Source organism: Salminus brasiliensis, chromosome 22 (assembly GCF_030463535.1).
Source record: "Salminus brasiliensis chromosome 22, fSalBra1.hap2, whole genome shotgun sequence".
In the NCBI taxonomy this organism is placed as follows: Eukaryota; Metazoa; Chordata; class Actinopteri; order Characiformes; family Bryconidae; genus Salminus; species Salminus brasiliensis.
In genome coordinates, this window is record NC_132899.1 from 30355530 (window position 1) to 30378780 (window position 23251).

At 47.1% G+C, this 23251-nt stretch overlaps 1 protein-coding gene across 1 annotated transcript in view; it reads right to left on the reverse strand.

Annotated features, from left to right (window-relative positions):
- Positions 1–8857: 8857 nt before the first annotated feature.
- LOC140544443 (uncharacterized) overlaps positions 8858–23251 on the reverse strand; it is a 38088-nt gene continuing 23694 nt past the window's right edge. The window contains 14 exon segments of the mRNA XM_072667964.1: positions 8858–9148; positions 10225–10325; positions 10537–10805; positions 11459–11877; positions 12712–12857; positions 14027–14298; positions 14495–14657; positions 15261–15558; positions 15647–15792; positions 17819–18070; positions 19029–19042; positions 19282–19447; positions 19546–19566; positions 21298–21357. Of these exon segments, the coding sequence (XP_072524065.1) occupies positions 8870–9148; positions 10225–10325; positions 10537–10805; positions 11459–11877; positions 12712–12857; positions 14027–14298; positions 14495–14657; positions 15261–15558; positions 15647–15792; positions 17819–18070; positions 19029–19042; positions 19282–19447; positions 19546–19566; positions 21298–21357 (2606 nt within the window). The 3' untranslated portion in view covers positions 8858–8869.

Here is a 23251-nt window from a genome sequence, read left to right on the forward strand (position 1 = left end):
TAGAGGGGTATAAAGCCCCCCGTTATTGAGCTGTGGAGTAGTGGAACTAACGGTGTTCTCTGGAATGATGGATGGTTGATGCGCCATCCAATACTTGAGAGCTTCCTCCCACTGTTCCAGCGACTGACCGTTACAGTCACCACACAGCGACATCTGGTCGACCTCAGCTGAGCTGGGAGCCTTCCAGCAGTTGTAGAAATCTGGGCTTTGTGGTGTTGAAGAGCAGATGCTGTAACATGATCTCCCACCACTAGAGGGCAGCACGACAGCTCCAGATAAAGAGCAGCAGAAGGAGCAGCAGCAGAATCAGGTGAGTCACTAACACAGCTCTGCTTTATCTGAACCTGTGGAGGAAACTCTTAAGGTGCTCTGAGGAACCTTCAAGAAATGGGTTTTTAGATCAAAAAAGGTTCCTTGAAGGTTCCTCCACTGTATCAAACAGAAGAAGCTCCAAAAGCTCCTGAAGGATCTGCTACTTTCTCCAGTGCAGACTCGGAGCTCGTTCATTTAGAGAGGATGAGCTTCAGCTGTGAGACTGGAGCTCCACACTGAACTGAAAGCTGGTGTTTAGAGCTCAGGGTGGAGCTGCTGGGTGGGGGTTCATGAATAAACTGCTGGAGTTCTTCCACACTAACGTTAAGATCAGCCTCACAACCTCCTCACATTCACTTCACACACCTTCACTTCAGAGTCTCCAAACAAGCCTGTAGTCTTCAGAAAGGAGCTCAGCTGCTGGACACCTGGTAGAGAACACTGGTAGAGCAGAGGGACACCTAGTGGTGAAGACTGGTAGAGCAGAGGGCCACCTAGTGTCTAGTGGTGAAGGCTGGTAGTGTAGATGGTCACCTAGTGTCTAGGGACACCTAGTGGTGAAGGCTAGTAGTGTAGATGGTCACCTAGTGTCTAGGGCCACCTAGTGGTGAAGGCTGGTAGTGTAGATGGTCACCAAGTGTCTAGGGCAACCTAGTGGTGAAGACTGGTAGTGTAGATGGTCACCTAGTGGTGAAGTCTGGTAGAGTAGATGGCCACCTAGTGTCTAGGGCCACCTAGTGGTGAAGGCTGGTCGTGTAGATGGTCACCTAGTGTCTAGGGCCACCTAGTGGTGAAGTCTTGTAGAGTAGAGGGCCACCTAGTGGTGAAGGCTGGTCGTGTAGATGGTCACCTAGTGTCTAGGGCCACCTAGTGGTGAAGGCTGGTAGTGTAGATGGTCACCTAGTGTCTAGGGCCGCCTAGTGGTGAAGGCTGGTAGTGTAGATGGTCATCTAGTGTATAGGGCCACCTAGTGGTGAAGACTGGTAGTGTCACTGCACACCTCACTGTATTTTGGGGGGTGACTGAAGCTGCAGGTACTGTTGGTGTTGCTCCACCTGATTAATTAGGCTCGTTTGCCCTGTAGAAGAGTCAGGCTGGTTTGTGACTGAGGACCTTATTTATACTGTTAAGGCAGAACCACGGGCGCCGTATTGGGGGACGATTGGAGTGTAGAATCAGGGCGATTGTAAGGTCCTGTGACTGACCGGGGCCCTACAAAATGTATTAATTAAGTATTTTAGTTAGCTATATGCTAACATGCTAATCCTAATACCTGATCTAATATTACAATTTTATTATTATATTTCTACTAAACTCACTTTTAGATATTTTAGATGTTTAGAAAAGAGGCTGTTTGATGTTGTGAGGAAAGTCCTGCAGTCTGATCTCTAGTCTGATCTGCAGTCTGATTTAAATGTTAGCCTGTATTAGCCTGTTAGCCTGTGTTAGCCTGCATTAAACCTGTCAGCCTCTGTTAGCCTGTTGTAGCCTGAATCTAACCTGTTAGCCTGTGTTAGCCTGAATCTAACTTGTTAGCCTGTATTAGCCTGTTAGCCTGTGTTAGCCTGCATTTAACCTGTCAGCCTGAATTTGACGTGTAAAGACGTGTTTATTTTTGTTTATTTCTTTAAGTAATTAATTGAAATAAACAGAAATAAAATCAGATCATCAGTTTTGTCTCCAAACTCGAATGCAGATTCAATGTATGTCAAAAAGTGAGAAACTGCAAAAATGGAGACGAGGCCTAGTGTTTGTTCTGGTCGAGTCGTGACCGTGTTTTATAATGATACACTAATACCACACAGCTTATTCCAGTAATTTAATATGTTAATTAGGGTGACCAGACGTCCTCTTTTTCCCCAGACATGTCCTCTTTACAGTGTCTAAAAATGCGTCTGGACGTTTCAGTTGGACAAATGTCCGGAAATTCGCTCCTCAAAAAGCTAATATACTAGCCATACGCTAACATGCTAATCCTGATACCAAACAATCTGCAATCACAATTTTATTATTATATTTCTACTAAACTCACTTTTAGATATTTTAGACGTTTAGAAAAGAGGCTGTTTGATGTTGTGGGGAAAGTCCAGCAGTCTGATCTTCAGTCTGATCTCCAGTCTGATCTCCAGCAGTCTGATCTCCAGCAGTCTGATCTTCAGTCTGATCTCCAGGATGTGAGCAGTTGTGTATCTTCACTTTGTGGTGTGTGTGTAATGAAGGTGTTCAGTGAGACTCTCTCAGTTTTTAACTGTCCAATCACTGTTTGTCTGATCTTTTCCCTGACTGTTTCAGGTCATGACCCCGATCTGATGCCCAGAGAACCGCATTCCTCCCTGGTTCCTTCAGTGGACCGGAACCCTGCAGTGGGACCAGTGTTAAAAACAGCAGACCACCTTTTCCAGATGGTTCTGATTGGACATCTGACTTCTAAACTTCATACTGCTCTGAAGTGTGTGTGTGTGTGTGATTGAACTGCTGCACTAACAGCTCAGAGGGGGTCACTGAGGTCACCTTCCACCTTTCCAGTCCACCTAAAGTGTGGAGGGCAGCTGGAAGTGGAGCTTCTCTTCTCAGCCTGATGTGAGTCCTCCAGACAGAAACATCTCCACTGCAGTTCCTGTGATGATCTGCTGAGTCTCAGCTCACCTCCAGCTCACCCCACCTCACACTGCTCTTACACTGAGAGAGGGCGAGAGACCACACACTTGTATGGAGAGAGAAAGAGAACATCTTAAAATGGGACTCCATGAAACACACATGGTTGAGTCATAGAGTGCTCATTTGCATATTAAATGAGCAATTAACCAATCAGGAGCCTCCAAAGCTGATGACTCTTTAAATACCCTGCGATATGACTAGTGTTCTCGATGATGGTGAGGACCAAAAATAAGTGAAATCCAGGTTTTTCTTCACCGCGGACGAGAAGACTAGTCCAGCAGAATAAGTCAAATTCAGCCGAGTGAGATTTTGCTTTCAGAAACTGCTGAAAAAAAAAAGCTTCATGAAGATCAGACCCATCCAGCCTGCTGTGCTGTCTCTTCTCTACTGCTGCTCCTGCTGTTTTCCTGCAGTGCTTTCAGCCTCTGCTAGGAGATCTTCTCATTCTCAGTCAGGCTGGGTGAGTCTCACAACCCACACAGTGGGTCAGACACAGCCCCTGCCTCAACACCCGCACTGGGTGGAGAACAAGAAGAGGTAAATTTGGGCCTGGACCCAAATTTATAAAAACCTTCTGTTGTGAAGCTGTGAGGATGCTGCGACTGGTTTTATCAGTGATGGTGGACTCATTTACAAACCCCTCCCACTTTCTCTTCTCCAATAAGCTAGAAGAAGCTCATAGTCTCTAGAATTTGGGTTATTTGATCTCTTCCATGTGTTTCATGCAGCACAACAATCTCACACCACCAACCATGAAGCTGCTGGAGCTCCATTTCTCACCAAGTTCACTGCACACCTGTACACTCAACAAGTGCTGCTTTACTTGGAGAACAACCTCAAAAGCCCCTGAAGAACCAGTCAGCTCTCCATCACTAGACTTCACAATGATGGTAGCTGCTCTGATCCACCAATCAGAGAGCATTCTGGAGGCTCCACCCAAATACCTCCAGCAGATCAGATGATTTGGAGGCCATTTATTCAACCCCACAGCTCTGGATGAAATGAGAACATGATCTTTAATCCAAACCACCAAGAACAGCGAACAGCTCAGACACACCAGACATTCTACCCAGAACCCAGCAGGTTCCTGGATCCAGAACTAATCTAGAACCAATCAAGAAACACAAACACTGTGATCTAGGTAATAATGCCGATTTTCATAAGTAGCGTTTTAGTTTACGGTAAATGAAATGCTATATTTGGGCAGTAGCCCCGCCCCCTTTTTGATGTGCTGAATCAGGTTGACTACAAGCTCCAACGTTAGACAGATGTTACATTTTGGTCACTTAACACCATGATCAAAAGCTGACAGTGTATCGACGTCTAACAACGTTGTGTGGATGTTAGCATTATGATGTTTAGCAGACGTTGGATATTGGTTTCTTAGCGTCTCAACTTGAAACCAACAAACGTTAAACTGATGTTGTCTTCAGTCCTGACTCTGAATTTTGGTCACTCGCTATCAGAACCTACGTTTAACCAGACATCAATGTCTATGGACGCTGGTGGGCAGCTGGGTTTGAACAAGGCTCTTAGCCTGCTCTGCTCCAACAGCGCCACAGCATGGTCCACCCTGGCTTGACAACTTCAGCTTCCACCACAATTCAGCTGATTCCTGCTAGAGCCTTTTCTGAGGGTTGTAATGTTGTTGCATCAAACTAGCAGTGTGTTCACTTTCCCACGCTGCCTGTATTTGCTCTGCTTCATTTCTTCTATCCCTGCTGAACAGTCCAGCTCAGCACCAGCTTCTGGATGAGGAGGTTGAAAAGTTGGGTGACCAGCTTGGTATTGCTGCTCAGGATGGTGGACCAGAATGGTCAAGCTTGGTCATACTGGTTGTTAAGCTTGGTTTAAAAACCAGTAAGGATACGCTGGTTTATGTACCCAGACTTTAAGCTAAAAAAAAATGTCAAAAAGGGGCGGGGCTACTGACCAAATATATCATTTCATTTACCGTAAACTAAAACGCTAGTTATGAAAATCGGCATTATTACCTAGATCACAGTGTTTGTGTTTCTTGATTGGTTCTAGATTAGTTCTGGATACAAGAACCTGCTGGGTTCTGGGTAGACTGTCTGGTGTGTCTGAGCTGTTCGCTGTTCTTGGTGGTTTTAGTTAAAGGTCATGTTTTCATTTCATCCAGAGCTGTGGGGTTGAATAAATGGCCTCCAAAGCGTCTGATCTGCTGGAGGTATTTGGGTGGAGCCTCCAGAATGCTCTCTGATTGGTGGATCAGAGCAGTTACCATCATTGTGAAGTCTAGTGATGGAGAGCTGACTGGTTCTTCAGGGGCTTTTGGGGTTGTTCTCCAAGTAAAGCAGCACATGTTGAGTGTACTGGTGTGCAGTGAACTTGGTGAGAAATGGAGCTCCAGCAGCTTCATGGTTGGTGGTGTGAGATTGTTGTGCTGCATGAAACACATGAAAGAGATCAAATAACCCAAATTCTAGAGACTATGAGCTTCTTCTAGCTTATTGGAGAAGAGAAAGTGGGAGGGGTTTGTAAATGAGTCCACCATCACTGATAAAACCAGTCCCAGCATCCTTACAGCTTCACAACAGGAGGTTTTTATATCTTTTTGTTCTCCACCCAGTGCGGGTGTTGAGGCAGGGGCAGTGTCTGACCCACTGTGTGGGTTATGAGACTCACCCAGCCTGACTGAGAGCGAGGAGACCTCCTAGCAGAGGCTGAAAGCCCTGCAGGACAACAGCAGGAGCAGCAGTAGAGAAAAGACAGCACAGCAGGCTGGATGGGTCTGATCTTCATGAAGCTTTTTTTTTTCAGCAGTTTCTAAAAATCTCACTCGGCTGAATTTGACTTATTCTGCTGGACTAGTCTTCTCGTCCGCGGTGAAGAAAAACCTGGATTTCACTTATTTTTGGTCCTCACCATCATCGAGAACACTAGTCATATCGCAGGGTATTTAAAGAGTCATCAGCTTTGGAGGCTCCTGATTGGTTAATTGCTCATTTAATATGCAAATGAGCACTCTATGACTCAACCATGTGAGTTTCATAGAGCCCCATTTTAAAATGTTCTCTCTCTCTCTCTCCATACAAGTGTGTGGTCTCTCGCCCTCTCTCAGTGTAAGAGCAGGGTGAGCTGGAGGTGAGCTGAGACTCAGCAGATCATCACAGGAACTGCAGTGGAGATGTTCCTGTCTGGAGGACTCACATCAGGCTGAGAGCAGAAGCTCCACTTCCAGCTGCCCTCCACACTTTAGGAGGACTGGAAAGGTGGAAGGTGACCTCAGTGACCCCATCTGAGCTGTTAGTACAGCAGATCAATCACACACACACACACACACACTTCAAAGCGGTATGAAGTTTAGAAGTCAGATGTCCAATCAGAAGCAGCTGGAAAAGGTGGTCTGCTGTTTTTAACACTGGTCCCACTGCAGGGTTCCGGTCCACTGAAGGAACCAGGAAGGAATGCGGTTCTCTGGGCATCAGATCGGGGTCATGACCTGAAACAGTCAGGGAAAAGATCAGACAGACAGTGATCATCTAAACATCTAAAATATCTAAAAGTGAGTTTAGTAGAAATATAATAATAAAATTGTGATTGCAGATTGTTTGGTATCAGGATTAGCATGTTAGCGTATGGCTAGTATATTAGCTTTTTGAGGAGCGAATTTCAGGACATTTGTCCAACTGAAACGTCCGGACGCATTTTTAGACGCTGTAAAGAGGACATGTCTGGGGAAAAAGAGGACGCCTGGTCTCCCTAATTAACATATTAATGAGATTTTCAGCCACTCCTTGCTTTTCAAAAAGGGTCAAAGCGAGCCGACCTCCAGAACTACAGTCTGACCCCTCCTCAGCAACTGGATCAGCCAGCACTGCCTGCCTGAAGAGCATCCAAATACAACAAGGAGCTTCTGAAGGTGGAGTGAAATGAACTCAGATCAGATCAGATTTATTACTCATTTACATTCTTTCACTGTTACTGTACTCACAGTTAACCCTGCAGCTCCCCCTGGTGGTCAGGGCCCTCTAGAGCACATTAGACGAGTCCCTGGCAGCACTGTGGCTTTACCAGCAGCACAAACACACGTATCTACTGATGCTGTTCTGTTAGAAAGACTCTCAGGAATAAAAGCTAGAACATTATTATTGTCCATTACATTCCAGACAGAACCTTTAGAACCTTGTGTTCGGGCCCCATGAGAAGATGTTACACTGGGCCCCACAGCTCTGACAGGGGCCCTACAAATGGTATTAACTGAGTATTTTAGTGGAATTGTCAGTCATAGTCCCTCAGAATCGCCCTGATTCTACACTCCAACCGTCCCCCAATACGGCGCCCGTGGTTCTCCCTTAACAGTATAAATAAGGTCCTCAGTCACAAACCAGCCTGACTCTTCTACAGGGAAAACGAGCCTAATTAATCAGGTGGAGCAACACCAACAGTACCTGCAGCTTCAGTCACCCCCCAAAATACAGTGAGGTGTGCAGTGACACTACCAGCCTTCACCACTAGGTGGCCCTAGACACTAGGTGACCATCTACACTACCAGCCTTCACCACTAGGTGGCCATCTACATTACCAACCTTCACCACCAGGTGGCCCTAGACACTAGGTGACCATCTACACTACCAGCCTTCACCACTAGGTGGCCCTAGACACTAGGTGACCATCTACACTACCAGTCTTCACCACTAGGTGTCCCTCTGCTCTACCAGCCTTCACCACTAGGTGTCCCTCTGCTCTACCAGCCTTCACCACTAGGTGTCCCTCTGCTCTACCAGCCTTCACCACTAGGTGTCCCTCTGCTCTACCAGTGTTCTCTACCAGGTGTCCAGCAGCTGAGCTCCTTTCTGAAGACTACAGGCTTGTTTGGAGACTCTGAAGTGAAGGTGTGTGAAGTGAATGTGAGGAGGTTGTGAGGCTGATCTTAACGTTAGTGTGGAAGAACTCCAGCAGTTTATTCATGAACCCCCACCCAGCAGCTCCACCCTGAGCTCTAAACACCAGCTTTCAGTTCAGTGTGGAGCTCCAGTCTCACAGCTGAAGCTCATCCTCTCTAAATGAACGAGCTCCGAGTCTGCACTGGAGAAAGTAGCAGATCCTTCAGGAGCTTTTGGAGCTTCTTCAGTTTGATACAGTGGAGGAACCTTCAAGGAACCTTTTTTGATCTAAAAACCCATTTCTTGAAGGTTCCTCAGAGCACCTTAAGAGTTTCCTCCACAGGTTCAGATAAAGCAGAGCTGTGTTAGTGACTCACCTGATTCTGCTGCTGCTCCTTCTGCTGCTCTTTATCTGGAGCTGTCGTGCTGCCCTCTAGTGGTGGGAGATCATGTTACAGCATCTGCTCTTCAACACCACAAAGCCCAGATTTCTACAACTGCTGGAAGGCTCCCAGCTCTTAAACTTAATATTTTAAGCGCATTATGAATATGAAATATATGCAAATGATGTAAATGTGTATAAATTACTGGAATAAGCTGTGTGGTATTAGTGTATCATTATAATACACGGTCACGACACGACCAGAACTAACACTAGGCCTCGTCTCCATTTTTGCCGTTTCTCACTTTTTGACATACATTGAATCTGCATTCGAGTTTGGAGACAAAACTGATGATCTGATTTTATTTCTGTTTATTTCAATTAATTACTTAAAAAAATAAACAAAAATAAACACGTCTTTACACGTCAAATTCAGGCTGACAGGTTAAATGCAGGCTAACACAGGCTAATACAGGCTAATACAGGCTAACAGGCTAAATGTAGGCTAACATAGGCTAACAGGTTAGATTCAGGCTAACACAGGCTAACACAGGCTTGGCTAACAGCGCAGCGGGTAATGGTGCGAGGGAGTGGTCAGCTCGGCGGTCTGCGAGGAGTGAAGTCTGGAGACGGGGTCGTGAGATGTGACCTCAGCGCTGCTCCCAGGTCACTCCTTTAACAGCGATGATAAGAAAAGGACAGTGAAGACGACAGCCTGTGAGCATCGGGACATGGAGGCTAACGTAGCCCCTCCTGACCGGGTGGTCTCTTGGCTGGAGTGTGAGGGGGCCGAGGTAGACTGCTGAGGAAGATCGAGAACTGTTCTCTGGAGGAAGTCCCCAAACTGAGAGACCCTGGAGAACACCTGCGGCCCCGACTCTCGAGTCACGCCCACCTGGAGCCAGGACACACCTGACCTACACGTTAGCACACCCGCTACGTCACCCTGCTGGAGAGAGGAGGGGAGAGAGACACAGAGAGAGAGAGAGAGAGACACAGAGAGAGAGAGAGAGAGAGACACAGAGAGTGAGAGAGAGACACGCAGAGAAAGAGGGAGGGAGAGAGAGAGATAGAGAGACAGAGAGAGAGAAACAAAGAGATAGAGAGAGAGAGAGAGAAAGAAAGGGAGAGAGAGACATACACAGAGAAAGAGGGAGGGAGGGAGAGCGAGAGAGAGACAGAGAAAGGGGGAGTGAGGGAGAGTGAGAGAGAGACAGAAAGGGAGAGGGAGAGAGAGAGAGAGAGACATACACAGAGAAAGAGGGAGAGAAAGAGGGAGGGAGAGAGAGCGAGAGAGAGACACAGAAAAACAGCGAGAGAGAGACAGAGAAAGGGAGAGAGAGAGAGAGATAAGGAGTGTTTCAGCCTGGACTGCTTTTGGAATGTGGCTCAATACAGGACAGCCAATCAGAACAGAGCTCATTTACATATGGTACCCTTCAATACACGTTTACTGACACAGCAAGAGATGACGAGTGGATGGAAAATATAGAATGTAAAGATTGATTCCCTATAGATTATAGATTATATAGGCTACATTGACAAAAGTATTGGGACACCTGCTCATTCATTGTTTCTTCTGAAATCAAGGGGATTCGCTTTCAACTAGAAATTGGAGGAGCATTGCTGTGAGGATTTGATTGACTGCATTCAGCCACGAGAGGGTGAGTGAGGCCAGGATGATGGATGAACTCCCCAACTCATCCCAAAAGTACTGGATGGAGCTCCACCATCCATCACTCCAGAGAACACAGTTCCTCCACTGCTCCACAGCTCAATGCTGGGGGGCTTTATACCCCTCTAGCCCACGCCTGGCATTAGGCAGCATGGAGTCAGTAGGGTCATGTTTGTTTATCTGATCCAGAGAGTCCTATTCTCTACAGGGACTACATGGTGTGTGTGTGTGTGTGTGTGTGTGTGTGTGTGTGCATTTGCACATCTGTTTCAGCCGCGGGTGCAACTTAGTAGCTGAATGCATTTGTGAGAAGGGGTGTCCACAAACTTTTGAGTGGAAGGTGTTACCTGGTCAGTAGATGGAGCCCCAGTGCAGATGGACTCAGCGGAGGAGTGGTTTCTACCACAGTCCACCACAGTCGTCTGCTGCTCCTCCAGCACAAGGCCTGCTGAGGAACACACACACGCACACACACACACACCTTCAAAAGACGTACGTACCGCCCGTGGCATAGGCCCTTTAAACCCCAAAAAATTCTAAAGCAGGCCTTTGTCCACCACCTTTTTGCTTGGTATCTAAAAATCCAAAAGTATTTGGACGGGCCACCTTCAGGTTATCTTATTATGAGAGCTTGCACACTTGCTGAAGAACACACTCACTAGACTGGCTGTCCTCATAGCCGGTGACCCAGCAAGTCGAACCTGCGAGAGGAAAGCTCCTCTGGTTGTCCAGGTCCAAACACACAGGCTGGACGAGGTCACCGAACTCCACCGGCTCGTGCAGCTGCAGCACGGCGATGTTGGGCACGTGGGTCAGGCTGCTGAGGGTGATGTTTACCACAGCCAGAGGGAGCAGGAAAGCGCCCGAGCCGTTCCGAGCTGACCGACTGCCTAGAGACACTGTCCAGCCACTGGCATTCTGGGGAAACCTGTGAAACAAAGGGGGGAGAAGGGCAGCAAATGTCCACTGACCGCTCAGCCTACTGCAGCTAAGCTCCGCCCACTCCTGTGACAGTAACAGGCTGGACTGCTTACTTGAATAAGGTGAAATACAACACAGCCAATCAGAAAAGAGGTCAAGTACATACACTCTATGGCCAAATGTTTTTGGACACCCCTGCTAATGAATGAACACACACACACAGCTTGTCCAGACCCTATAGAGAAGTACTGCCAATAGAATAGGACTCTCAGGAGCAGATCAACATTGATGAAACTATTGGCACCATGCCCAATACCAGGCATGGGCTAGAGGGGTATAAAGCCCCCCGTTATTGAGCTGTGGAGTAGTGGAACTAACGGTGTGCTCTGGACTGATGGATAGTTGGTGCGCCATCCAATACTTTTGAATGAGAGGAGCTGGGGAGTTGGAGATGAACGCAATCAACCAAATCCTCACAGCAATCTTCCTCCAAGTCTAGCAGGAAGCCTTCTTCCCTGGACAGTAGAGACAGTTACTTTAATACCCTCGATTTTAGAAGACAATGAATGAGCAGGTGTCCCAATACTTTTGTCCATATAGTGTACATCACTCTAATGATGTATTACACCCCCCAACAACAGGTACAGGTACAGGTCTTACTCTGATAGGCAGAAGGCCGTCGTCATGACGAATTCAGCACTTATTAGCGTGCCAGCGCACACATGAACACCGTCCCACTGCAGGCTGACCATCCAGGGCCACGCCCCTTCTACTGTAGTGTCATTTCCCCTGAGGGGGGCTTGTCCACACGCTGCCTGCTGCTTCGACAGTCTGCTGGGCTTTGGTGGGGTAGCGGTGTTGCAGGTGTACGAGTCGTCAGGGTCAGCTCCCCTGGACAGGAACCGGACGAAGCCCGGAGGGTCGCTGGTGATGTGAGAGCTGATCCAGGTTTGGTAGCGGGACACTCTGGCGTAAACCCCGGGAAACTCAGGCTGAGCACAACCAGAGCCGAAACTCACCACACCTGCCTGAACCCACAGCGAGCCCTGCCTGCTCACCATCGGACCTCCGGAGTCTCCCTGGAAAGACAGAAAACATCCTTAATAGATTTATTAAACCCTCCCACCTCCCCGCCCCGTAACCCTCCCACATCCACGCCCCTTAACCCTCCCACATCCCCGCCCCTTAACCCTCCCACATCCACGCCCCTTAACCCTTCCACCTTCTCGCCCCTTAAGCCTCCCACCTTCTCGCCCCTTAACCCTCCCACCTTCTCGTCCCTTAACACTCCCACATCCACGCCCCTTAACCCTCCCACATCCCCGCCCCTTAACCCTCCCACATCCACGCCCCTTAACCCTCCCACCGCCAGGCCCTTTAACCCTTCCACCGCCAGGCCCCTTAACCCTTCCACCTTCTCGCCCCTTAAGCCTCCCACCTTCTCGCCCCTTAACCCTCCCAACTCTAAGTCCCTTAACCCTCCCACATCCCCGCCCCGTAACCCTCCCACCTTCTCGCCCCATAACCCTCCCAACTCTCCGCCCCTTAACCTTTCCAACTCCCCGCCCCTTAACCCTCCCACCTCCCCGCCCCTTAACCCTCCCACCTTCTCGCCCCTTAACCCTCCCACATCCCTGCCCCTTAACCCTCCCACCTTCTCGCCCCATAACCCTCCCAACTCTCCGCCCCTTAACCCTCCCAACTCCAAGTCCCTTAACCCTCTCAAAACCCCACCACTTGGTGCAATATTTAACAGGTCGTATGATTTGCCAGAAAACTGTTATCGATTAAAAGTTTATAGATCTTTAATAGAATGTAACTGCATTATTACGCTGCTATATTATCAATATTTCAGTGTAATAAATGGATCTTAAAAGGATAATAATATTGGGACACGCCTAGCACCGACAGACCTCACACGAGTCTCTGCCTCCCTCTAGCAGGCCGGCGCAGATCATGTTGTCAGTGATGGATATGTTCCTATAGAGGCAGCTGCACTGTCTGTTTCCCACCACGGGGACTTCCACTTCCTGCAGAGTCTGAGGAGATGGAAGGGGCACTGATGACAAAAAGAGAAGTTGAAAAGTTGGTACTTCTTCTAGTAGAACCCAAAGGTAGTGAAAACACACACACACACACACACACACAGACTAATGAACTACACACCCAGAGTGGTGGGCAGCCAACGCCAGCAAAGAAGGTGAACCCACAACCCTGTCATCAATAGCCTGGAGCTCTAACCGCTGAGCACCCCTGTCTTTTTCCATGACTGATCTCTGACCCCAGATTCCGTCAATCAGCTAAGACGTGTTTGGTATCTGACGTGTGCATTTTTAGCTAACAATGGGAGATGCTAGGCTAATGTTGCTAACAAACACTGGGTCAATTCTGTAAACACTGCCCTTCCAAACGTCTCCTAATGTTTGGTTAACCTGTTAGTTGTAGCCTAAGTGTTTAGACACGGTGTATCCAGTTTTGCACTTGATAAGATTGGTCAATGGTTTGTTAGCAACATTAGCCTAGCATATCCTGTTGGAGACTAAGGAAGCACACATCAGATACCAAACAGCTGAGGAAAAAAACAAACAAACAAACTGGATGGGCTCAAGATGGTCAAGATTGTCAAGATGGCTGCCCATGTTTTTGTTTGGGTTGGATGGTTTAGCTGGTCTAGAGGCATGATTAACCTGACCAAGATAGACAACCAGTTTGACCAAGGTTGACGAGCCTGACCAAAATCCAATGCAAGATACACCATGCTGGTCAAGAGCTGGTTAACCGACTAGCTTTAGCAGTATAGGGTATGTTTTCGCCTAGATGTCCAGCTTTTCAACCACCTTGACCATCAAAGAGCAGTTTATACCATCTGAAATCTAGCTAATCTTCTGCTCAGCTGGTCTACAAGCATGATCAACCTGTAGGACCAAGCTAGACGACCAGTTTACACCCTCTGAAACCATCTACCTGCAAAAGCTGCCTGACCAGCTCAAGATGGTCAAGCTGGTTAAGCCGGTCGACCAGATTAGCTGGTTGATGGTTCAGCTGGTCTACAAGCATCATCAACCTAAACCAAGCTAGACAACCAGTATGACCAGGATTGACCATGCTGGTAGACCAGCATCAGGGCTCCCAGCCACCAGGGGGCCCTGTGAGGATTACTACAAAAGGAAGGACAGTTAACACACACATGCACCAAAAAAAAAAGCCCAGGCCCCTCCAAAACCTCACCGCCTTCACCAACGTCCCCCCAGCCGGTGACCCAGCTGGGCGTTCCCGTGCGGAACACACTGCCTTCTGCCGCCAGACATGCCGGCCTGATGTGGTCAGTGAAGGTTACTGGAGCGCTCAGCTTCAGCAGAGCCACGTCGTTGTCGCCACCAACGGCAACGTCGTGGTCAGGATGTCTGATGATCACGTCCACGCTCCTGGAAATTTCGTTGGGGTTGCTGTCCTCCTGACTCTGCCGACCGAGATACACAGTCCACCCCGAAGTACTGGAGCTAAGCAGAGGGACGAGAGGTGGATACACGTCTCCAACAGGGGCCAGAGTCCAGCACAGGTTGTGGAGTTCCCTGCTCTAACCCTGGCAATTAACAGGTGAGCTTGAGCAGGAAAAGCCCCCAAAACTGTGCAGGAATCCAGCCCCCAACACTTATAATAAGTGACCTGTGACTGGTACTGACACCTGCAGTTTACCTGAGGAAACAGTGAGCAGCAGAGAGAACCCAATCCCTGTTGATGAGAGAACCTCCACAAGTGTGAGCGCCATTCCAGTGCACACTCGCCTGCCATGGCCAGTTTCCAGCGGGGGCGTCCTGACCGCCTACTATCCTGAGGCTGAGTGGGACGCTACCGCAGACTGCAGACCAGGAAAGAGAGTGAGACTGATTATCTGTAGGGATGGGCGATGGCATAATATTGACCCACTATGACCTTCCGGTTTAAAAAAAACAACCAGACAGTTCCATCTAGTGTCGTATAGCGCCCTCCTGAGGTCGTTAATACAGCCTATTGGAGAGGCGAAACCAACAAGACTACAGTTATCGTAGCAACACCCTGGGTGGCCAAAGGTCATCGCTAGTTCGAATCTCGATCATGCTGCTAGCCATCGGCAACCAGAGCCAGAGAGAGCACAATTGGCCTTGCTCTCTCCAGGGCTGGTAGATGGCCCTTTCTCCCCACATCATTCCAGTGCAATGCTGGCCGGCACTGGCGTCTGCTGGGCGATGCATCAGGACCGGGTACACAGTGCTTTCCTCCAGCGGCTGTTCGGAAAAAGAGGCAGTGGCTGGCTGTGCAGGTGAAGGAGGAGGCGTGTGTCGGCCTTCACCCTTCCAGTGTCGGGATCCTTGCATGTGGTAAATTACCGTGTTAACCCTAATAGCACGTGCCCTGAACTTGGAGCTCTTAATACTGAAAAACTTGACCTTGACCCTAGTTGGTACAAGACAGTCATATTTACCAGCAGACGACAGGTTCCCTGGGTTTGGAGCCGATATGGAGGTTTCCGGCCTGTCAGTCACTGGTGGCGGCAGACCAGGACAGGTGTACGAGTTGTCAGGATCGACTCCACTGGACAGGAACCGGACAAAGCCCGGAGGGTCGCTGGTGATGTGAGAGCTGATCCAGGTTTGGTAGCGGGACACTCTGGCGTAAACTCCGGGAAACTCAGGCTGAGCACAACCAGAGCCGAAACTCACCACACCTGCCTGAACCCACAGTGAGCCCTGCCTGCTCACCATCGGACCTCCGGAGTCTCCCTGGAAACACAAGGACACTTCTCCTGTAAAGCTGCTGTTCATTATACCAGTCAGGAAACAAAAGGTGTGAATGACCTGGATCTCCTACCTGACACGAGTCTTTGCCTCCTTCCAGCAGCCCGGCGCATATCATGTCGCCTGTGATTTGTCCGATGCCGTAGAGGCAGTTACACTGTCTGTTTCCCACCACTGGAACCTCCACCTCCTGTAGGGTCTGAGGCGGCGGAAGAGCCACTGAGAGGAAGAGACAGGAGAGTAGCTCAGTGCTTCTGGAAATATGAGTAGCTACCACAGAAAATATCAACCATAATGCATCACTCATAATCTCCATTTTCTCACCTGATTTAAAAACAAGAGCTGCTCTTTATGCTAAATCAGAATTTTGTGAGAAACCGACCAATAGAAATGCTCCAAAATGACATAAATGAAATAAAATATTTACTCCTACACTGTCCTATGGTTCTCCTATGCTGCGATGTTGCTTGGTGGCTGCTAGGGTGTCTCTAGGCGGTTGCTATGCAGTTGCTATGGTATGCCAGATGGTTGCTGTGGGATTGGTAAGTAGTTGCTAGGTGGTTGCTATGATATTGCTAGATGGTTTCTATTGTGTTGCTATGTGAGGTGTGTAATATATTGTATGAATTATATGTAGCATCTCACTTCCATCTTCTACGTCCCCCCACCCAGTGATCCAGCTTTTTGTCTAGGTGGTTGCTAGGCAGTTGCTATGGTATGCCAGATGGTTGCTGTGGGATTGGTAAGTAGTTGCTAGGTAGTTGCTATGGTCTTGCTATGTGGTTGCTATGGTGTTGCTATGTGAGGTGCGTAATACATTGTGCAAATTATATGTAGCATCTCACCTCCATCTTCTACATCCCCCCACCCAGTGTCCCAGCTTTCTGTCTAGGCGGTTGCTATGCAGTTGCTATGGTATGCCAGATGGTTGCTGTGGGGTTGGTAAGCAGTTGCTAGGTGGTTGCTATGATATTGCTAGATGGTTTCTATTGTGTTGCTATGTGAGGTGTGTAATATATTGTATGAATTATATGTAGCATCTCACTTCCATCTTCTACGTCCCCCCACCCAGTGATCCAGCTTTTTGTCTAGGCGGTTGCTAGGCAGTTGCTATGGTATGCCAGATGGTTGCTGTGGGATTGGTAAGTAGTTGCTAGGTAGTTGCTATGGTCTTGCTATGTGGTTGCTATGGTGTTGCTATGTGAGGTGCGTAATACATTGTGCAAATTATATGTAGCATTTCACCTCCATCTTCTACATCCCCCCACCCAGTGTCCCAGCTTTCTGTCTAGGCGGTTGCTATGCAGTTGCTATGGTATGCCAGATGGTTGCTGTGGGGTTGGTAAGTAGTTGCTAGGTGGTTGCTATGATATTGCTAGATGGTTTCTATTGTGTTGCTATGTGAGGTGTGTAATATATTGTATGAATTATATGTAGCATCTCACTTCCATCTTCTACGTCCCCCCACCCAGTGATCCAGCTTTTTGTCTAGGCGGTTGCTAGGCAGTTGCTATGGTATGCCAGATGGTTGCTGTGGGATTGGTAAGTAGTTGCTAGGTAGTTGCTATGGTCTTGCTATGTGGTTGCTATGGCGTTGCTATGTGAGGTGCGTAATACATTGTGCAAATTATATGTAGCATTTCACCTCCATCTTCTACATCCCCCCACCCAGTGTCCCAGCTTTCTGTCTAGGCGGTTGCTATGCATTTGCTATGGTATGCCAGATGGTTGCTGTGGGGTCGGTAAGTATTTGCTAGGTGGTTGCTATGATATTGCTAGATGGTTTCTATTGTGTTGCTATGTGAGGTGTGTAATATATTGTATGAATTATATGTAGCATCTCACTTCCATCTTCTACGTCCCCCCACCCAGTGATCCAGCTTTTTGTCTAGGTGGTTGCTAGGCAGTTGCTATGGTATGCCAGATGGTTGCTGTGGGATTGGTAAGTAGTTGCTAGGTAGTTGCTATGGTCTTTCTATGTGGTTGCTATGGTGTTGCTATGTGAGGTGTGTAATATATTGTGCAAATTATATGTAGCATCTCACCTCCATCTTCTATATCCACCCACCCAGTGACCCAGCTTTCTGTCTAGGCGGTTGCTAGGCTGTTGCTATGGTATGCCAGATGGTTGCTGTGGGGTCAGTAAGTATTTGCTTGGTGGTTGCTATGGTATTGCTAGATGGTTGCTATGGTGTTGCTATGTGAGGTGTGTAATATATTGTGCAAATTATATGTAGCATCTCACCTCCTTCTCCTACGTCCCCCCACCCAGTGACCCAGCTTTCTGTCCCGCGGTGAAAAACACTGTTGTCTGCTGCCAGACACACTGGCCTGATGTGCCGGGTAAAGTTGACTGGAGCGCTCAGTTTGAGCAGAGCGATGTCGTTGTTGTCCGTGGTGAAGTCGTAGTCGGGGTGCGGGATTATGACAGAGACTGTTCGAGAAACCTCGTTTGGGTTCACGCCTTCCTGGTTCTGCCGGCCCAGATACACTGGAACTGGAGAGCCATCATGGGCACAAAAAGAGGATTTATTAGGCAGGCCTATAGAGATACGTAACACTGTACGCCATCATAACGTCATAACAGCTTCTATAAAACAATATAGAAAAAACCTGGGGAGATGTTCTTCGGGATCAGAGCGAGGAAATTAAGAATGTCCCTAATATTACCCCTGGGTCTGTAAGAGACCCCCACCCAGGTTGGCAGTGTCAGGAGGAAATAACCTAACCTCTCAGATTAACCAGTAACATAACCAGGAACTAGAGTTAAAAAATTCCCGGAATTTTCAAAGTTGGGAAATCTTCAGGAATTAACAGGTAATGAACAGGAATTAACTTATTCGAAGCTAAAGGTGAGAAACTTGCATATGGTGTCTCAAAAAATATACTGAAGCATAATCTTGGCTAAAATAATTAGATATGAGAGCAAAGCTCCTCCTCAATCCCAGTCACATGGCACATTACACACTGCAGGGCTATTGAGACCACACCCCCTGTATCTTTTTTTACCAACTATATGTAAATTTCTCACCTTTATCTTTGAATATTCTGAGTTTATGCCTGTTAATTCCCATTATTTCCCATAATTACCTGTTAATTTCTGTTTATTTCCATGGTAAATTTCCCAACTTCCGGAATTCCGGGAATTTTCCAACCCTAGTTCCTGGTTACGTTGCTGGTTAATCTGAGAGGCCTTCAGTTCTTTCCTCCGGCCACTGCCAACCTGGGTGGGGGTCTCAGGTAGCCATGCCTTCATGTCTGCTGTTGACAAAAAAATGGTACACTAATCCAGTAAATTCCCAAAAATTCCCTAAAGTTCCGATAATTTACTGGAAATTTATCGGACATTTTCCACCCCCTTGCAACCAGGAACTGACTTAGAGATCACCATGGTTCCTCCTGGAGGTTCTAGCAGGCTCAGTTCACATGTTCTAATGCAAGGGTGTTAGCGTCACGCTAGCTAAGACTACTTGAATCCCATAGCAGGGCTAGCACATATTAGCGTAGCTAGCTAGCACCGGTGGGCTTAGAGATTTGTGGCCTGAAGTGAAGGTCACGTTTCACCACTGGCTCCAACGCTACAGTGATAGTATAGTAGCTGAACAACGGGAGGAGAGCAATGTTCTTTGAGGGTTCTTCAGTAGAGGCAGTGACAAAGCTGAAGCTCTGACCGGTAGAAACGTCGTAAGGGCTGCCGACTGAACCCACCTCGAGAAGAAGCAGTGTGCCGCAGACAACACCCATTCTTTATTGATGAGGGAACCTCCACAGAAATGCACTCCAGACTTATGCAGACTCGCCTGCCAAGGCCAACTCCCCGCCGTAGCATCGTGACCTCCTACTATCCTGCTGTTGAAGACAGTGGTACCGCAAACTAAAAGAGGAGGAGGAGGAAGAAGATGATGATGATGTAGGGCTTAGGAAAACACACAGCAGTCTGTATGGTGTTCAACGTGGAGATCCACCACTCACCGTCTAACTGTCCGGAAGAACCTACAAACCAATGAAGAGGAGTGTCAGTTTCATGGCAGCATAGTGACTCACATAGTAACATCATGCTAGCAACTACTTACCGACCCCACAGCAACCATCTGGGATACCGTAGACCTACCTAGCCACCTCTCTAGACACCATATAATGAACTACGCTGCACGTGTGTCAGAACATTATACACAACCACATACCTAATCATCGTGGGAATACCAACCCTTGACTGAGCGCCGATCGCTCTGTACCACTCAATGGAGTCGACGTTCCTCTTTGGCATCAACGGGCCCTGGAGCACCACTGGAATGCCACTGGGAGGCGCTCTCATGTCTGAGAAATCCATTCTCAGTACACCTTCACTACGACAGCTCTAGAACACCCCAGGAAGTTAGCGCTTTCCGAGATGCTACCAGCCCGGACATCGAAGGACATCAGTCATATCACGTCCTTTGCCCGTGACGGTGCTTCTGCACTCTGCTACAACTGACCGGTGTGCTCGCTTAGTTATGCCTGGCTATCGCCTCCCTCACCAACTAAACAACTCAAAACGAGCTGCTGGCGGTCAGAAAAGGCGCTAGCGCTCAACAGGGTCAACCTGGCAAACCGTCTGATTCAAGGCAACAGAACAAATAAACACCTGGAAGAGGACTGTAAGACGGGCCCAACGACGTATCACCCTAACATCAGGATCCCCTTGCTCCAACTGATTTCCAGTGGGTGGGATCACGTAATTCGCCCTGGAGGTTCTAGCAGGCTCAGTTCCGTCAGTCACAACAGACAAACAGTTTGTTCAAGTGCAAGGGTGTTAGCTTCACGCTAGCTAAGACTACTTGAATCCCATTGTAGGGCTAGCACAGATTAGCTTAGCTAGCTAGAAATAGTGGGCTTAGAGATTTGTGACCTGAACTGAAGGTCATAGTTCACCACTGGCTCCAACACTACAGTGATAGTATAGTTTGAACAACGAGAGGAGAGCAATGTTCTTTGAGGGTTCTTCAGTTTTCAGTAAACCTGGTCACTAGGTTTAGGATACCTAGGCATTTCCTATAAAGATCTACCATAATGTCTCCGACATCAACTGGGCAAAAGTCTGTTTTTCCAACTCCTCCATGCAGAAGTCTTTCAGCTGAGTGACTGCTTTCAGCTTTAGCTTTCAGACAGATGCTCACACATCATCCTCTCCAGGCCCTACTGCAGCAAAGCAGCCCCAAACCATGACCGATCCACCTCCATGCTTCACTGCTGATACGGGCTGTAACATGTCCACTGTTACTGTGTCCAAATAACTTAACTGTGGATCCATTTGTCCAAAGCACATTGTTCTAGATGTAGGGGGTATCCTCCTTGTTGACCTCCCAAGAAGATCGAAAGTGTGTGGTCTCTCTTTCAGCTGTGTAAGAGCGAACTGCTACCATGACGCCTTTACTCATCTTGTGGTCTCTGCTCTTGGGCTGAACTTGCTAGGACACCCTGGCCTGGCCGTGCTGGTCAGCGGTTCCACGGGTAAATGATTGAACGGCTGGTTTCTGACTGCTCTGAGATCTTTTTAAACCCCTGTCCCGGACTCCTCTGCGTCTACAACCTTCTTTCTGAAGGCCTCAGAGAGCTCTTTTACTTTATCAATCAAGTAGATTTTCTATATATATATATATATATATATATATATTTTTTTTTTTTTTTTTAAATGACTATATAATTACTAAGATGTTCTATAACTGTTATATATAAGAAACTTACCCTGGGGCAGAAGACTAGCCAGAATCAGCAAATAAACCCAGTCCATTTTGTTCCAGCGAAACAATCAGGCTGAGGAACGCAGCGCTTCGTAAATGACCAGCCCGTCCACGGTAAGACTTTATAAGAAGCTGCCCAGTGGACACTGCCCTCTCACTCCTCTTTTCTCACTCTTTTACTTCCTTGTCCATTCAGGTGGCAGGGTCCATGAGTAAGCTCAGGTGCATGTAGTTAACTACAGTCCATAGCTTATAGCTTAACAACGCAGACCTGAGCCCATGAAAGCCACACGGCACCTATATAAACAACCAAGGGTGGTGCTCATAACTGTACACTGACACACTCAACACACTCAACCCCAAAACCTGGGCTTTTGTTGGTTTTGTCTGATACATTGCGGCATTGGATATGACTCACGATGGATATGAGACATTACCATAGCAACTGCCTAGCAACCAACAAGCGGCAGCATAGCAACCACCACAAACACTTTTCTGGTTGTTTATGTAAATGTCATGTCAGAACATTATGGTGGGAATAACAGCCCTTGGCTCGGGTGACGCTAGCGGGACGCTGTGGCATGGACTGACTGTATTAGGCGCTGGAAGGTGGAGGGACTAGCTGCTCCACAGTGGGTCGTCAATTAGTCTGTAGCACTCGGCGAAGGTCGTCGTTCCCCTTTGGCATCAATGGCCCATAGAGCACCACAGTTCCTAGAATGATCTACCAGTCTCTGACATCAACTTGGAGAAAGGTTTTCCCACTCCTCCATGCAGAAGTCTTTCAGAACTTAAACAGAATGGGTTTGGTGGGTTGTAGATTGGTGTGAAATGCTACATTATAGAGAAACGTACCCAGTCAGAACTGTTCACAGTGATGTTGGATGGAACCACGCGTCTGGTCGTGATGTGCACAACACAAATAACCTAGTTAATAACCCCTGAGTTTCATATGGAATGGTGACGAGGGTAAAATACAGGCAAATCTGAAAAAAGGGACTATTTTTGCTGTAGTTGTGATGTATCCCTCCACCAGAAAAGGATTTGAAGGCCCAAACTCTTCCCAGAACTCTGGCAGAGCAGTGTCTCAGGCATCAGACAGTGTCTTCACCACCATCAGTTGGAAACATTTCTGTTAGGGAGCTTTTAGAGGCTCAGACGACTGCAGTCGTTTTTTTTTGGGGGGGGGGGGGGGGGTTGTGATTTATACCACAGTGCTCTAAAATATAGAGAGATAATTAAAGGTTCTGTTATCTAGTGTTCTATTTCACTGCTCGGACAAAACAGGCATTCGACCTTTGACCTCACTGAACAGACATGTGGCTCTTTTCAGTGAGTCAGCTCGGCTGGCCGGTCGGGGGGATTAATCTTGTTTTGATCACTTCCATTCTTCAATTTATCCATATTCTAATAAACAAATCATCATTATTTATGCATTGGGTTTGTAATAAACACTTTATAAACCTGCTTATTCGAAGGTTCGGTTTCAAAATGCATTAAATATCATTTATCACTTTTTTTTTTATTTTCTAGTGAATTAGAAAAGAAGGTGCTTTTATATATAAAATATCAGTAAAATAATTACATTATTTTTAATTGTTTGTTTATTTAATTATTTGCTTTTTAATGTTTTATTTATCCTTGTTTTATGTAATTGTTTATTTTATTTTTATATATTTAAAATAATTATAATTTATTTATTTATTTATTTATTTATTTTGTTTATTTTTTTTATGTTGTTTCATTATAGAATTTTATTTATATTATTTTAATTTTATAATTTAACCATATGCCTACTGTTTGTATTCTTTTTCTTATTTTTATAATGTAGTTTATTTTTTGTTTATTTATTTTTGGTTTTATTTATACATAATATTTTGTCATTTTTTGTTTGGTTTGTTTTTAATTGATCAATTTATTTTATTTAGTAGCATTCATATTTAAAAAAAATAATAATT